General features: G+C 39.4%; 1 protein-coding gene across 15 annotated transcripts in view; it reads left to right on the plus strand.

Moving 5' to 3' along the window:
* Positions 1-5,442: 5,442 nt before the first annotated feature.
* The window catches only part of cacna1g (calcium voltage-gated channel subunit alpha1 G), a 73,211-nt gene continuing 60,456 nt past the window's right edge, over positions 5,443-18,197 (plus strand). For 14 of the 15 annotated variants that reach the window (XM_088284211.1, XM_088284207.1, XM_088284212.1 and 11 more), the window contains exons 1-3: positions 5,444-5,550; positions 9,603-9,736; positions 15,637-15,734. In XM_088284211.1, the coding sequence (XP_088140337.1) occupies positions 5,458-5,550; positions 9,603-9,736; positions 15,637-15,734 (325 nt within the window). In that variant the 5' untranslated portion in view covers positions 5,444-5,457. Of the gene's footprint in view, positions 5,551-9,602; positions 9,737-15,636; positions 15,735-18,197 lie in introns of all 15 variants that reach the window. The other variant, XM_088284215.1, reaches the window with a different exon arrangement.

Here is an 18,197-nt window from a genome sequence, read left to right on the forward strand (position 1 = left end):
CAGCTGATGGGGAAATAAGTTAAAAAAAAATATTCAAACTCATTCACTGCCAGCCCAGGTAAAATGAACGTACTTTTTGGAATCTGTATTTGTCAGTGGCTTGCAGTCATTTCTGCAACAAGTTAACGTTTCATTTCTGCAGCTGTCAAATTGAGTGCGGGAAATTGTCGTGGCGCATGCAGCGGAGTCCGCTGATATGGATGCTTGAGCACGTACTCTGCGAGTTAGCGTAAAGGCAATGGATGATATCTATTCAGCGAGATTTGTCTCTATTGATTTTGACGAGGCTGCGCGGGCCGCTTCTTCGCTTGCTGCAGAAGAATTTGCCGGCGCTCGCAAAAGTCTTGCGGTGAAGCTGGTTGAATGAGGTAAAACTTTACATTCTGATCACAGAGAGCAGCTGTGGACATTTCTGAACAGATTTGCTTTTTGTTGTTGGGGTCCTGTTGTTATATCCTTGCAACACATCTGGTGGGAATTAAAATATGGAATCTCTACCTAAGACAACCTTTGAGCGTCTTTTCATGTCAATTTTTTGCCTGCAATTATGGGCGTGGCTTAGAAAATGATACTTCAATAATGTTCATTTGCAATCTTGGTACTAAAGGAGAACCCATTTTAGGTTTGTAAAAGGTTGGAATACAGTAAATCAGGGGTCCTCAACCTCCGGGCTGCGGGCCACTTTGGGCCGGGCCGCGGCTGGCAGAACAGATGGGGGGAAAAAAAAAAAAAAAAAAAAACTTGACATGTTTTGGAAGCTTGACTTTTAGGCTTACATTAAACCCACAAGCTAGCAAAATGAAAAAAAAAAAATAATAATAAAAAAAATAAAAAAATCCCATGCACAATATGCAGCGAACATACTTGATCTTGACTCGGAGTCTTGACCTCAACCCCATCGAATACCTTTGGAATGAACAGTGATTGCGTTCCAGGCAATTGTCCAACGCTAACGTCCAACTTGGTAAATGGGCTGCGACATCCCGGAATCCTACAGCGTAATTGTCCAGATGTGCTAATAGCGCTGTCAATCTCGCGTTGCTTAACTTCTTCAACACAGTTCGAGAGAACAGTGTGCAAGTTTCGAATCCAAAGGAGATTTCTCGGAGGTGCTGCTGAATTTTTATCACGCTTCCTCTTTGATGTTGGGATTGTGCGAATTCTGTGCCGTCGACTTCTTTCTCGCAGTTTTTGACAGAGCATATCCGTGTGTATCTTTCCTCTAATTGAATCCGTCCCTCAGGGCGTCACTGCTTGTTTATACGCTGACACCGCCAATGTGTGCATGTGTGTTGACACTCTTGCAGAACAACGCGCGCGCATTCTTTCTTTATTGTTTAATTATAACCCCCACAGAGCGAGAGAGGAAGGGAATGCGGGCAGGAGAGGAAGAGTTATTGATTAAATTAGACCCATTATACATATTTAATGCTTTGCTCTGACTGCGGATTTCTTTGCGCTCCTCTTCGGGATGTTTCTCTTTATGTTTGGTTTTAAGTTCTTAGTAAGGAATATATTGAAGCGCTGGACAACGTCAGTATATCTTTGTGATGTAAATGTATTAAATGCAAAATACGCCTAATACGAGATTTGTATATGTATTAACATTGTCAGAAAGTTATCATTATTGTCGCAGCAGTTGTCGCAATAATGTGGATGTCAGATTCCTAAAATTAAAATTACGCTTAGTTTTTATTTCAAATATTATTGCTTTTACATTTTGTTAATTTTAATTTGCTTTTAAGATTGCTTTGTAAGTTTACTCTTTGTTAGTTTTAGTATTAGTTTTAATTTTTTTCCCAATAGTTTTACTTGTGTGCAGGATGTAAAAAAAAAAAACATAATTTATTTATTTTTATTTTAGAATAAACAATAATAAAAAATATATAAAAATAGTAATAAAATACAAAAAAATAATAAAAATATAACATAATAATATATAATAAAAATTATAATAAACATGTAAATTCAACCAAAAAAAATTGTTTTAAAACATTTAGATAATACAGGCTGTAGTTTAAATATATATAAAAATAATAAAATACTAAAAAATATAATAAAAATATAAAATAATAATATATAATAAAAATGATAATACACATATAAATTCAACCCCAAAAATATTGTTTTAAAATATTTAGATAATACAGGGTATAGTTTAACAGCCTGAAGACGTTGGATTACAATAAGTGCACAAGATCACTTCTAAAGTTAGACGCAGGCATGCACCCTAAAGTTGGGGAGCCATTTGAGCCAAAACTACACGCAAACTCGTCTCCTAGGAGCGACGTCATCTGTATGCTCTCTTTTTTTTTTTTATTTGCTGCTGTGCGGTAATATTGAAATAAATGCATTTAAAATCAACCCCAACGGCTTGTGTATTAAATTGATTGTCTTAAGATGAAAATATAATATAGATAATTAAATTCACCTGTTGCCCTGAGCAGAAGAAGCCATACAGAAAATAGGTGCGGAGCTTGATGATGTTTTGTGGTATTTGAAAGCTTTCCAAAGGGCACCACTTATCTGATGCCACTTCAGTCATGACCATTTTTCTTGATTGACGTCCCCAAGTTTTGAAATTCTTCACATCAAAACTATTCCGTGACCTAAAACATGAAATGAATGTTCAAGCGTACAGAAATGAAACGTTCTGTTCATGTGGATGTGGCCTTAGTGTCATTTGTGTTACTTTTTGCCGCCTGAGGGGAACATTCTTGACATTTGGTAATTCACTCGTAGAAGTAGGAGCTTCGGTATTTTTTTTTCTTTTATTTTTTTTTTTAAAACCAAGTTCCACCATGTAAATTCTGCAGTTTTGCACGTTGATCTCCCTAAAAAAATATGCGACTTGACTTTTTTTTGTTTCCTGTTTAATGATCCCACTAACCATCCTGACTGATCTTTTTTTAATTGCATCCCTTTGGACTCGCAGCTTCCTTCAGCGTGTGACATAATCCTGTGCTGCCTTTCACATGCTGCCGTCATTAACCGACCGATGCTCGCTTCTTTGTGGTCAACTCCTCCAATTTCGCCTCCAGACTGCATCTATTATTCAACACTCGGGGCTCAATCTTGTATGAGAGCGGCCGTCTATCACTTTCAGGTCCCATATCAATGTTCGCAGTGAATAATTCTTCAGCTCATGTATTCATTTATGTCTGGTGCCAATCTTTGGATCCGCCGCCCTCTGTTCAGTGAGGTGTAGTGGTTTGGACAGCAGATGAATGCGAAACATTTTTTTTTTTAAAAAAAGGACAGTCAGGGAGAGGCTTTGTGGTACTTCTATAAACTGTCAGTGTTGGTGTAAAATGGATTGTAAAAGCGGAAGACGTTCATCTGACCCCCAAAAGACAGAAACAAATCAACCTTGACTTCCTGATGTCAAATTATGCAACTGCTTTGCCCTTGTAACATCATCTTCCTACAAACGAACACGATTTACTCTGGACTCTTTGTGCGCGTTCCAAAAGGCAACGACTTTTCATTCATTTTTTTTTTTCCCCCCTTAAGAAATAATGGAAATGCTCTCAACTTGTTCCAAGCGCCTGATATGCTTTTCTCATCTTGTTCTTTTTTTTTCTTGGAATTGTACATTCTCCTTTTAATTTGTAGCCAGTAATGTAACGTAAAATTGAGTCTTTGACCACCCCAGTGTATTTCTTGCGCCTCATCCCGGTGTGGGTGGGGTGGAGGGGGGGGGGGATAAGCCGCTATATCAGGGGGCTCGCAAAAAAAATAAATAAAAGAGAAACCCAAAATATTCTTCCAAAAACACTGATAACCATTCATCAATTGATCTTTACGAGGCGCGGAGGGAAATGTGAAAAAGAATTCGCAGACAAATCAGAAAATACCCAAGTATCAATTCTATTACATGGCACGTGGGGGGTGGGGGGTGTCACAGCATATTTCAGGGCCCCCTTCCTTGGTGTTACATGGGTTGCGTATTTTCAACAGTGTTTCGCTTTTTCTGCCACATGACAAATTGTTTTGTTTTGACTTTTGTTGAGCCCATGCTGACCCAACGACATTAGAGGTCTGTTGGATAAATGAGTAAGTTGTGGTTAATTCGATAAATCACAGGCAGGTCATCTGTCTTTCGGGAAAATTTCTTTTTTAGATATGCTGTATACAAGTGGCTCACAATGCGCACACACTCGCATCCACGCACGTTAGGTGACAAACTCTTGATCCTAATATTGTTAAACTGGGATGATTCACAATGCTGACTAGAGAGGTTTGAGCTGCTCTATTGTGTTTGTATTGGTGGACATACAGCATTGTGGTGACCACTGGTTTTATTTTAGCAACTTTATTTTTCTATCATTTTGACATAAGGACTGATACAGTTAGCACTATTACAAGAAATGGAAACATGCATCACATTGGATAATTTTATAATTTGGATCTGGATCAGGGCTGGGCAACTGAAATGCTGGAGGGCGTCAGAGTTTTTCATCAGTGCTACTGGGCAAGCCACAGAGGACCTTACACTTCCTCATCAGATGTTTTGAAAAAAATGATAGTTTTAATATCAGCAAATCCGTGCAAAATATTAATATATTTCTTTTTAATGCATGTATAAAAGATACACTATCCTAGCATGACAACAAAAACATTTTTTTTAATTCTTTTTTTTTTTTTTTTTTTTTTACATTGCGAAGGACTCTCGCATATAAATTACAATTTAAGGACGGCGCAAAACTGCTGAGCAAGAATCCATTAAGTGCCAGAACTCTTTTGAATTTTGTAAAAAAAAAATATATATATATGTATATATATTTTTTATTTATTTATTTATTTATTGTTGAGTCATTGTTTGTCCTGCATATAATTCCAAATCTGCAAAAAAAAAAAAAAAAATTGCAACTAAGACATTCCTGCCATCTAGTGGTTTTGGTGGTATTACAACTTAAAACAGATTTTGTTCACTTTTTACTTCACAATTTGAAGTCCACCCATAGTATCCATTCTTCCACACTAGGACTCCCCCCTGATTTATTGTTTATGGTGATTTCACAGAGCTCAGAATGGCATTAGAGCAAACAAGCCTCCAACGATGTCGAATCAATGAAATGAATGCGTTATGCGTCAAGTTGACTGCACACTCCAACGCCAGATTCTTCATCATCTTGCACTCTTTGAGCATGCGATATTTTGATTTTGCCTCACGCCGGCTTTCATGTCAAATGCATAAACAGTGGCTGAATGTTTTCAATCCCCAAAAGTAAATAAATAAATCTGAGTTCACAATGCGCAAAAGAGTGCAATGACTTTCAGAACGGTCACAGCCGAGTTACCCGATATAAGTGCGACTTTTCTTTGAGGTCACCGGAACGAAGTTTAGAAGAAATCTTATTTTCAAGGTGGATACTTTTGGATTGTGTGAGCTGTTATCCGTCTGTTATGCTCCTTGACTGATTTTTTTTTCCTACCTGGTTTGAACGAGCATCAATGTTGGTGATCCTGCTCAACTGTGTAACCTTGGGCATGTTTCATCCCTGCGAAGACATCGACTGCAACTCGGACAGATGTAAAATCCTGCAGGTAAGACACAAAGACACATTTTGGCTTTTTTTTTTTTTTTCCACTTAGTGTGTTCTGTCTCACTCTTTTGAAACATTACAAAATGGCATGTCTATATTTAAATATCTGATCTCTGTTATGTAATTTGCCTTTGGGCTGTTTTTGTCACCATTTTGCCTCTTCCCGACCAAGGATGTCAAACGCCTGACACCTGGCAGACATACGGATTTATACAAACACATTTCTGCGTGTCTATTTTTCGTTATAAACCGTCATGAAATGCCGCAAATTAGCGGCAAATTCACTTGTTCTACTCAAAAGACCAAAATTCCTTGCATTGATATGATAAAATATTCGGGGGGGAAAAGGGGTAACCCTGGGGTCTTATTTAGGTTTTCAATACTTTTTTTTTTTTTTTTTTGCATACGTTTATATGGCATTTGCAAACCCGAATATTGCCAATATTCCGATTTTACATCACGGCCACCAGCACAAGAAGAGAAACACATTAAAATGTGTTCTGATTTGTTTACTCAGAGAAAGTGGTGGTCATCTTTTTGTTTTTGTTTTTTTTTTTCCAATGCATTTAGCAAAAACCGTTCTGTATATCTTTCATTACGGCAGATGGAAATAAACAAAAGCTTTGTGTGTGGGCGTTTCCATTAAATTTTGTCCTGCCTTGCCAGTACTAATGGAGGCATTGTTTTTTTTTGTTTTTTTTTTCCTTTTGCAGATTTATTTGATTCATTGGATGAAAGCGTCAAACAGAGCTGCATGCACACTGTGGACCAGATCCGCTCGTTATCTGACGCGGTTCATCTTGTGCAGTGAGCCGATAACGCGCTTGCAAAGTGGTTTCAGATAGATCAGAATAGCCCTCTTTTGTTCTTGTTCGATGACTCAGCGGAATTCAGCGCTCTCATCACATCGGGTTATTCTTTTTCATAATCAAGTGAAATTATTTGGCAGAATATTCGCTGTCGTAGAGGGAGAATGTAATTATATTTGTTTCACTAAAAGTTACTTACAACATTAAAGAAAAAATGGGAAGAAGGTCCTGTTGGAGGAGACGGAAGTCAAGCAAATTTTAGGAAATCGGTGCAATTTTCCCTCCCCAAATTAAAAAAGAAATTGCGGTAGGTGTTAAATATTAATAATTCAATATCATATATTATATTATTAATTTAATATTCTAATTACATTTTTCAAAATTTCTCATGTATAAAAGATCCAATATTTAACACCAAAGGAGTTAGAGCGGACCACAAAATTACATAGTGTGATTTTTTTTTTTTTTGTCTCAGTACATGAAAATTACCATTCAAAGATGGCACAAAACTGCTGAACAAAAAGCCAATTTTAAGTGCAAGAATTCATTTTTAGCATTTTTTTTTCTCCCAAAAATCACCTCACTCAAAATTGTAATATTGCATGCCATTCAAAAGCGGCAAAAAAAAAAAAATAGGCTTCCTCATAATGTAGTATAGGACAGCATAAGCCCCGGGGAAGTGCCACTATGCCATGTCTGCCATCAAGTGGTGAAAGGTAATATTACAACTTAAAACCATATGAAGAAAATAATAAATAAATAGCTAAAAAAAAAAAAAAAGAAAAAAGGCAGTCAATTAATTTGGCAATCGACCAAGCTTGTCATCTTCACTCTGTTTACTATAACCCATTTTTCTTGACAATCGCAACATGTTTTTATGGTTGAATTAATAAATAATAAAGAACAGTATCATATATGGGGCCTTAAAACTTGATACAGGGTCGCGCTTTTTCCATTGCTGTGTGATTTTAGACGTGGTGTTTGGGAAGTAGTCGCAATCCAAAATTCTTTTCAGATCTTTCATCCACTTCAGCCGCATTTGACCGTGCCGCTTCGGTGTGCGGCGAGCCTTCGAAAAAGTGTAAACGTGGAGTATATTGCATTGGATTTCTTCACGTCCACAATCGCGCCTTAAAATTCCGTTTTGGATCTGCTCCTCAAAGCTGTAACAGCCCCGCACAGTATCTAATAGCTTCTTTTGCACACACACACACACACACACACACACACACACACACACACACGCTATGCATTAAAGTGCTCTCAGCATTAGCGACTCAGCACACTTCTAACTTGAAGGCTGCATTCAAGAGGTGACAAGAGGCCGCGTAATGCCGGCACTCGCCTGACGCGTTGATAACACGCAGTACAGCCTGCTGCCTGGCCAACACGCGTGTTTATACTTGCACGTGGGGTTACCGTGTGTGTGTGTGTGTGTGTGTGTGGAGTCATCAGTGTTGGTGGGAAGAGGTTCACATATGGATGGTGGCGGAATGAAGCAATTTTCCCGACGCATAATCGCATGCTGTCAACGCTGTAAATGATAATCAAGCATTTGAAAAGCTACGTTTTGTTTTGAGAGAGAGAAAATTGTACAAAACACAAAAAACTTCTTGCCCAAAGTCAGCTTGGAAAGGCTCCAGCTGCCTCCAACCATGAACGGGATAAGCAATATAGAAAATGGATAGATGGACGGTATTTTTATTTATTTTCAGGGGGAATTCTGCTAATCAACAAAAAAACAGAACAACATCAAGGGTGAAAAGAGCAGCTCTCACCTTTGTGCTTGGCAAAGATACTGACAATGATATATTTGGCTACAAAGATCAAGAGGATTGAGATATAAAATTGGATAAAGTCAAGCAGACAAGCTTTTGCATGTATTGTGTTGTATATGCCCAGTCGAGGCTCGCTGAACCGACGCCAAGGTGCGCTGACTCCGTTCTGTTAGTTCATGGTGACCCAAACGTCTTCCCAAGACACTTTTCATTTTGTCACTTCACTTAATAGTTTGTCCCACAGCCAAAGTTCAGGCCATTAAAGCTTTCACACTTGTTATTAACGGCAAGTGGCGGGTGAAATTTTACAGGGGCCTGTTGTGGTCTACAGGAAGTGAGGGGCGTTCCATATTTGGCAGCACTGACGGAGGTTTGTTTGGAACAAATATAGAAGGTGGAGCCTGTGATGGCGACTCAGGCAAAACGCAACACTTTAAAATGCTGCCAATATTTTTCATTAAGACTGATCATCCATGGATGCGGGTCGAGAGCTAACTCCGGTTGAGAGGTTCTATACGCCACTCGAAAATATGAAATTGTTATATCGGCTGCAAGGTAGCATAGCGCTATATGCTGGTTTGAAAGCATGAAACAATCCAAAGCAAACAAAAATCGTTAGCCTGTCTTCATGTCTTGCTCATGTGGGGTGCCTCAAGGCTCAATCCCGGGGCCCCTTCTGTTCTGTCTGAAGATGCGATTAAGTAACTTTAAACCTTTGTAAGTACTTGTAGTTTGCTTGTGTGTACCATTCACACATATCTAGATAAGATCAGATGATTAGCGAGGATGTTAACCTCAGCCAGGGCGATAATGAACAGAAGTTGAAATTGCAACAAGGCGTTTTTTAATCCTGCGTGAAGCTCTGCATTTGACTCAAAAAGCCGACTCCCAAGCAACAGGTGGTTTGCTTTATTCTAAACTTAACACATTTGATATATTTATACTTTTCTCTGTTCATGTTTGGGGTGACTCATCCATCAGTGGGTGTCCTGTGACTTGTACTGCTTCATGAATTGCTCTTTTTGTTTTGTTTAGTTTTTTTCATTTTGAATTCTCTGTCTTTCTCATTTCCATTCATTTACCGTTGCCCTTTTTATGCGTTTATTGATTTTAGTCATCAAATGTTTTAATCATTTTTCAGCATACTGTAATTGTAGCACCAGACCTTAATATTTGCACATTTATAACAAAGTGTTTTCTCATTGATGACTTTTATGTGATTTTGTGATGACTTCTTCCTTTATGCACATTGTTAGACAGCACATCAGAGCAACACAAAATGCACTGAATGAACTAAATTATGGCACTAGCTAACACCTGAATTCAAAAACTTAAATGACACTGCAGTACGTGACATATGACGGACTGAATGAAAAATTTTTCCATCCGTAAAAATTTCTTTTTGCCTTTTCTGACATCAAATGGTGACTTGTGTTGTTTTTTTTTTTTTCTTTATGTCTCTGCAGGATTTTGATGACTTCATCTTTGCGTTCTTTGCCATTGAGATGGTGATCAAAATGGTGGCTCTGGGGATTTTTGGCAAGAAATGTTACCTTGGAGATACATGGAACCGCTTGGACTTCTTCATAGTGATAGCAGGGTAAGTCACACACTTGAATTCTGTTGCGTTCACGCTGGAAGGAAGACCACAATCAATGGTGAAATGTTTTCATAAGACACATTTAGTTTTTCATGGGATGGAAAAGAAGGCACCGATAGCCAGGAATAATCCATTTATTTTATATACCGTATATGCTTGTGTATTGGATCCATGTGTGTCTATATATATATATATATATATATATATATAAATAAATAAAATGTATTTATTTAATTCATTTTTATTTTTTTTATTTTTATTTATTTTTTCATTTATTATTTTTATTTTAGTTTTTTATTTTTATTATTATTATTATTTTTTCAATTTATTTTTAATTTTTAATTTATTAGCCACGGAATTTTTTGTATTGCCCTTAAGGTGCGTAGACGGATCTAACACAGTTGAGTGCTATCGTCATATGAAATATGAACGATGTGTCAATAGTCTCCTGGCTTGTGAAGCAACTGCAATTGCCAGCGAGCCAGATGGAAGTCAACTAGGTTTCCATGGAAAGCAAATTTGGCTGTAAACACAACACTCAGCCATGTCAAAAAGCCTTTTTCGGATTTTCTTGCGGGAAACGTTAAAAAATAAATAAATAAATTTCATGCGGAGCATCGTCGTTTAGATTGCGCTTAAATGTTGTGGCGGGGGCGGGGGGGGCGCAATTCCTCATAGATAGAACACTGGGACTAAAAATGTCGCAGCATTACTCTCTGCGTGTGTGCGTTAACATACATCTTTGCACATCATCCTCTTTGGCAACGTACTTCCTGCTGTGCTTCATTCTGTAGAAAGTGTGGCGGGGAAAAAAAAAAATGTCACGCAATTTCTGAAAAGGTTAGGTAATGGTGTGTTTATCAGGGCTTGACAGTAAACATGTCACAGGAAATTAGCTGAATTCCCATTTCTGAGTCTACCCTGGAGTGATTAGATTGATTGTGTGCTTTTTGCAGTGGGCTCAAACATTTTTAAGAGCTTTCCTTGCAATGTGTTGCGCTGGGGCGGAGGAAAAAAGCTGAAACCAAATTGTTGCTGAATATACTTGTTAATTGTGCATTTTCATTTGTTTGCACATTGATTGGTTGGAATCGATGTGTGTAAAAAAAACGAACGTCTTCCCCCGTGGCGCATCAATCTGACTTAGCATGAGACTTTACCTGGGGTAAGAAGGGAGCACTTTGTGAAAGGGAGGGGGGGGGATTGTGGGGGGGTTCTTAACTCATTCACTGCCATCTCAGAAATGAATGACGTCTATGTCAATGGCAGCGAATGAGTTAATTCTATTATTTTTTATTTTTTTAGGCCAGCCCAGAAATGAATGTCATTTTGGACGTCTATGTCCGTCAATGGCAGCGAATGAGTTAATTTTATTATTTTTTATTTCTTTTAGGCCAGCCCAGAAATGAATGTCATTTTGGACGTCTATATCCGTCAATGGCAGCGAATGAGTTAAGGAGTACTTGGAGGAAGGGCAATAGATTGGCTGAGGAAAGGAATAGAAAGCCAAAGCATGGGCTTCATTTTACTCCTTCAATATTTAATCTGGTCTGATGTGTGAGGAGAGACACCACCGCAGCTGAAAATAGTCACCGGGGCTGTCTGTTGGTTTTGCTGTCATTTAGACAACCCCTATCGTCATTAATCTTTCATAAAAGCAGTTTGAAGCCAGATATCCTCTCTATTTTCGCTCGGTGTAAACAATGGAGTAGAACAACGGCCTGAAAATACACCGGCGACCTCGCCGCTCCTCCAATACAAATATCGCCGCTGACATGACGCCAAATTGATGTCATGTGGTAAAAATGTATCAGCATATTGAGATTTCGAAAGCAAGTTTGGCGCCTTTTAAAATTCTTGACTGATCGACCACATCCTGCTCAATTTCCAACCTGTGATGTCGTCCCATTCGAGGATGCGGGCCTTGAACCCGATCTTGGGTGTGTTCTTCTTTTCCCTCTTGCTTCTTTTCGCTGATTTATTGACGCCGTATGGATCGTTCCAGTCTTGTTTGGGGTATGCAGAAGCTGAAGGAGACTGAGAAAGTCAATGCAAGGGAGCGCGGATAGCATATGGGAGGGGCTGAGAACTTGCGAGAAGGTTGTTTGTCTTTTGACAAAAGAGCATGATGCAGCAGAGAGCAGCAGGTGTGTCTGGCTTACCGTCGGGATATCCGAGTTTGAATCTCCTTTGGGACATTTGTGGAGTTCGACTAAGTTCATCTTATTTTAATGATCAGAAGTTGTTCAAAATTAGCATTGCCTTTGACCGTTTTTTTTCTCTTTGCGAGCAAGTGATGATGTCGTCCGGGGGAGAGAGTGTAAGGACACAGAAAAGGATATGGCACAGATGAACAATGATGGCTGTTAAACAAAAGCGTTTGCTGCCAAGCGGCCACCCCCTTCCATCACGATGTGGGCTGCACAAAGACCGCGTCAGGACAGAACTGCTGCATTTTCTTTTCCTGGGTTCTTCTCCATTAGCGAGATTGTCTTCCAAGTACAAGGAGGTCATCTGATTGGCTGTAGATTATTAGTAGAGAGTTCACTAATGCATATTGACAGTGTATATATATATATATATTTTTTTTTTTTTTGGGGGGGGGTTGTCAAAAATGAAAGCGTTAACTCAACATAATTTTTTTTAATGCAGTTTATTATTTTAACTCAGTTAAATCGGTTTTATTTGCTATAAAAGTAGTAATTTTCTGAACTTGCAAAGCCAAATTCACACACTATACCATATTAGCTGTACAGCTTTAGCGCATGATCTCAAAACAAAATACCATTGCTCAAGTTGAGAAATATTTTTAAAGAAAATACCTGTACACTGTTGAGGTCGCATTCAAGGATCAAAGAGAGCTTTTAGAATCCCTCTTTGAATTAAAATATACTTCATATTTGGGGATTTTTACATGCGATCCAAAATATTATATATATATATATATTGTCGAAGTAAATATCTGTTACAAGCTTACAAAAATTGAGTAGTTAAAAAATGTGATGAATTAAAATTAATTAAAGATTTGTTTTGCGATTAACTCATTCAATACCATTGACGGATAAATACGTCAAAATCAATTTCTTTTTTACTGGGCTGGTCGTGAATGAGTTAATAGTTGAGGTTTAATTGCTTCTCATAACATTTTTTTATAAATATATATATATATATATATATATATATATATATATATATATATATATATATAAAACACTCCTATTTTCTCCCTTCTAATTTTATGAAGCATTTTTCCATGACAACAAAATGACGCAATGCGTTTTGTTTTAAATATTTCTTATCTAACATGGCCATTAAAAAAAGAAAAATCCCCTTTTTTGGGGGTGGGGTTAATCTGATGTATTGTAGTGGTGACGTAACCCCAATTTGAACGTAAATTGATTTGAATGATTGTTTCTCATCCTAATAGACGCTCTTAAACTGTTAGAATTAACATGCGGTGTAAAAAATAGTTCATTCGCACACTTGACGCTATAGCGTCAACACCTCTGCCCTCGCCATCCACGCTCGTTAAATATGAAACAATGTCGCAGGAAAGACGAGAGTCGTTCACCGTAATGGCGGCTAATATAAGCCGATAAGCACTGGAGTGGGTTGCTCGTGGAAAGTGTTACTGATGAGAGGCTTTCAATCAGATTCAGCATGAAAACACTCCATCTGCCTTTGCCTTGCGGTTCTTCATTCCGCCACTTTTACTAAGTGGCCAGACTCGTATTATTTTCACATTATCATGCTTCTTTAGCAGATCGTATCTTTCCTGCCGACAAAAAGACAAATAAAAAAATAAACTGTGCTAATGTATTGCGTGATATCAGACATTTGAGGTTTCCCCATCGCCGTTTCTCAGATGTGGAGTCGAGATACTGTGGTAAAGGCAATTTAAGTGCGAACCAACAAAAGGCCTGGTCCGATGCAAAAGACGCCGATGCTACATGCGAAAAGAAATCGTCAATTATTGCATCATGTTTTAAATAAATACTGCATGGTCTTCGCGTGCAGCTACACTCGCCGCAAAACATTTGACGTGTTAATCTGTACCAGCCACACCAAAAGATTTGCTTTTGTTCAATAGATTTCACGTTATGACTCCGACATAAACTTTTTTTTTTTTTTTTTTTTGAGGGCGTGTTTATTTTTTTCCAATTAGGAGAGACGTAATATATGCTGAACAAAAATCTAAATGAACTCAATCGTCTAAAAATTCACAAATGTACACGAAAGGCATTATTTGTCGCAAATGTTTCGGAACATTTTTTTTTTATTTCGTGGATAAGATCTTTCTTTCTCTATTTGAATAACGGAACCATTCATCATAGTTTTCAAAATGGCTTTGGCTGCTGGTGACAATTTATCACTCTGCATACGTTCGTGTGTGTGTGCGTGGATTCCGGGTGCCTTCCACTATCTTCCATTGCATGATTTATTTGTATCTCATTACTGTGCTGAGTTTGTCCTTGCAAGGATCTCTCCACATTAACATACGTGCATAAGTATCCAATTAGTGCGAATGACAAGATGCAAAAACCTTGCTTTTTATCCTCAACATCATCTGTGAGCGCAATCGCTCCCTTTGGATGAAGTTGGGGATTCTCAGCACGCAAACTGGTTTCTTTCATGCTTGCCAGCGTCCGTCATCGCACACCCCGATGTCCGCACGATCGACGTGATTGGTGTACAACTTTCTGTCATTTCCATCATTTGTTTAGCACACAACCGGGGAGGTTTTATAGTTGAGCGCACCAAACATCGTCTGGCTCTCATTACGACGATAGCTGACTATTTTCTTTCTTCAGCTAATTCAAAATTTTGCTCAGTGACGTGATATTTACGTGTGACCTGAGCTTGACCCTTTTTTGTCGCCCCCCCCCCCCCCCTGGCCCCCCTCTTTGCTCCGCCAGTGTGTACAGGCATGTGCAAAAAAAAAATTATTATTATTTTTTTTTTTTTTTAAATCTAAGATCAATATTGAAGTTTCTGGCTCCGGCGCACACACACACGCAAGTGCACGCACGCTGTCGCATGTGTTGTGCATTTGTCGACAGACAGCCTTGGAGTGTGTGCGAGGAGGGAATTCCTTGGCCCGCTCGCCCCTTGAAAGCCGCACATGTGCTCCACATATGCTCCAAAGTGCGAGACGGGAAATGACAAAGTCTGATGAAGAGCCCAAAAAAAAAAAAAAAAAAAAAAAAATCGTGGGTGCTCTTCAGCTCTGTCCTTCTGACCTCCAATCACCTCCTTTGAGCCTCCAAGGAGCCGCTGTAAAGACTTCTCGGAGTCTCCAAGCTCCGAGCCAGACTCATCTCAGGTTGCTCTTTTCTGTCGGCTGCTGACGCCACGTTTCTCCTCTCCTCTTTCCACGACCCAGTCGGGAGGCGTGCGCGCATCCCTCTGCTTCTGAAGGTTGATTGTGCAAGCGTGCGTGGGAATCCGTGCGTGTTTATCAGGCCCACAAACATTGCGTGTGTGCTGCGCTCCACATACAAGCGCAAACACATGCACTGCGGCCGCACTCGGTTGAGCTTTGGAATCAAAGCATATTGTTTGCCAAAGCACATGCGTTACATTTGACTCTGACAGCAAGAATGTAGATATGATTTGACTCATTAGATCACCAATAACTACGAGAGAGAGAGAGAGAGAGAGAGAGAGAGAGAGAGAGAGAGAGAGAGAGAGAGAGAGAGAGAGAGAGAGAGAGAGAGAGAGAGAGAGAGAGAGAGAGAGAGAGAGAGAGAGAGAGAGAGAGAGAGAGAGAGAGAGAGCATCTCTCTCTGTCTCTCTCTCTCTCTCTCTGTCTCTCTCTCTCTCCCGGTGAGCTAAAATTCCAATGAAATTGTCTTCATGTATGGTAACGCCGGCTTTCTCATTTTCTCTTCATGTCGCAGAATGTTGGAGTATTCCCTCAACCTGCAGAACGTCAGTTTTTCAGCAGTGAGGACAGTCCGAGTGTTGAGGCCACTCAGGGCCATCAACAGGGTGCCAAGTAAGTGGTGGTCAAGGCAACAAAATTATTACTCATACTAAATTCATGCAATATATACAGAATATTTTTTTATTTCAAATAAAAATCTGAATTTGATTTAATCAATGGAAAAACGCTTTTAAAAATGCACTGTAAGAAAATACCGGTGTTTGGGTGGAGATGCAGGTTTCGGTTTGCAGGTTTGCGCAGATTTATGTGCAATTTTCCAACTCACTACCTTTTATTAAGAGACCGAATTCACAGCTGCAGTCACAGACACAAACGATTGCACTCGTTCCAAAAAATGCATAACCGCTCCACTATCGTATTCCTCACGCTTACGCGAACAAGATTAGCATTCGGGAGGGGGAAAAAAAAGCTCCCAAACATTCGCATTGCTCTGCCCTTTCTGTCAGCATTTCTCATTTCGAGCGAATTGAGGACAGATTAAATTTCCAGTACATTAATATTTAAATAATCATAAAAATTTGGTAGCTAGCCAGAGCTCCACCTAATTCAATTTTCGTTGACTTTTTACATTTTTATACCGATATAGGTCGTTAATTAGATGAGTGTGTTTGTTTGTTTTGTAGGCTTCTCTCCTCTCTCTCTCTCTCTTTCTTTCTACTAAATTTACTTTTTTGACAGGATTAATTGCACCAACACTGGCAGGAAAAACACTCAAAAGGAGAACACGGTTGTCATTGTTTTCATTTTTTGGAACTTCAGTAACCTCAAGGGCTCGGAGTTCTTAGCGATTCTCTTTTTGAATTTAGGTCCTGCTTTCTCCCATTTCTATCTGCTACCCGCAATGCATTTGCAGCCGCTAGATACTTATTACTTCTGCGAGCACCCATCAATAAGTCTGTGAGCTGTCTCCGTTGACAAAGAGGTATTGCAAATGCTATTAAAATAAACGACACGCGTAATAATCACTGGTTGACGAGTGGAAAATAAATGCAAGCTGCGTCTTAATAACAAGTGCCGGTGTAGCGACTTGGGCAAGGTTTATATGGGCCAATGTTAATGTTAGAAAGTCAAACAGGTGATATTTAGCTAAAGATGCGCACATAAATAATAGCATTTTCGTTGCAAAACAAACCGACTCCGTAGAGTTAATACTCGCTGCGCACAATGGGCAATGAGAGCGCCACTGCCAACTACTGGAGTGGATGTGCAATTTCACTTTATTGTAGTACGGCGGGGGAAAAAAGCATGTTCCCCAGGTTCACACATGCCCCCCTCAGCATCGCACCAAGCCCGCCCCACTATTTGAGAAGCACGTGCCAATTGAAGAAGAAAGTATACCAAGGCCACAACCTTAAAAATGTAATAACTAGTTAATAACTGTCATGATTGATGGGGACTCTTACAAAAAAATAATTGTGCAGGAAAACTTGGCGTGACGTCCTTTTTTTTTTTTTTTTCTACTCTAACAGTGACTTAATCCCACTACCCCCCCCCCTCCTCCAGTGACCTTGCTAGAACAGACCAATTTATTTATTGTCTCAAACCATATTCATATTTTAAAATCCAACACTTCCATTCAACATTTTCAAATCAACCATTGAACTGCAAATGTGAACTCGACCAGAACTAGCCCCCCATTCTGCTTCCCATCGAATCGGCGAGCAACAATGAGGAGCACTTGTGAGTACCACAATGAAATGATAATGACATCATAATTAATTAGGGAGGAAAGTGTACTTTGGGGAGGCGGTTAACGGTGACCTTAGCAGCCCTGATTTCTGGTGGCCATCGAGGAGATAACGACTCGACACAAATGCACGTCTGTGTGTTTATGATCCCGCGCCCAGAATAGACTCGTCTCATTGTTTAGTCACAATGTTTGCCCTTTGCCTAAAGCCTTATTAATCACAAACATGCATGCACCCCCCCCCCCCCCCTCGACGCTCAAACCACAAATCACCCCCCATTATAACATTTTACTCCATGCCCCGACAATTTAGGGACTCATCTGTTAAGACGACATGTGTATGATAATTGCTTGGTTAATGCACATGGACTTCCATCCCCGATAATCCCCCGAAGACAGCAACATCCGCCTCCCCGGCTTCCAGTGCGCTCATCCCTTCTGTTTGTGGCCAGACTGATCGCTTTCCCCTCAGTGCTGTGCTTAAAGAGTTTACAAGAAGCACCTATCGCAGCCTGCTCAAAGGTCGCCGCGGGGTTTTCGCGCTCGGTCTATATCACTTCTCGACTTCGGTTCTCTTGACTTTAGACTTGAGCGAGAGGAACTAGTTGCTCGCCAATCGCAGTGGCAACATTCGGATTTTATTGTGTTTTTTTTTTTTTTTTTTTAAATCGTGCAGTCGCATATGATAGAAAGCTCAATTTGATCCCAAAGGGCATTTGGTTTACTCTTAGCGCTTCAATTTCAAAAACATAAAATACAAACATCCCATCCGTTGCACAAGCGCTCCAGAAATAGGAAGCCCAATGAAAATGTTACGTGGTAAAGAC

This window comes from Idiotropiscis lumnitzeri, chromosome 20 (assembly GCF_059441095.1).
Source record: "Idiotropiscis lumnitzeri isolate Australia: NSW breed Sydney's pygmy pipehorse chromosome 20, RoL_Ilum_1.0, whole genome shotgun sequence".
Taxonomy (NCBI): Eukaryota; Metazoa; Chordata; class Actinopteri; order Syngnathiformes; family Syngnathidae; genus Idiotropiscis; species Idiotropiscis lumnitzeri.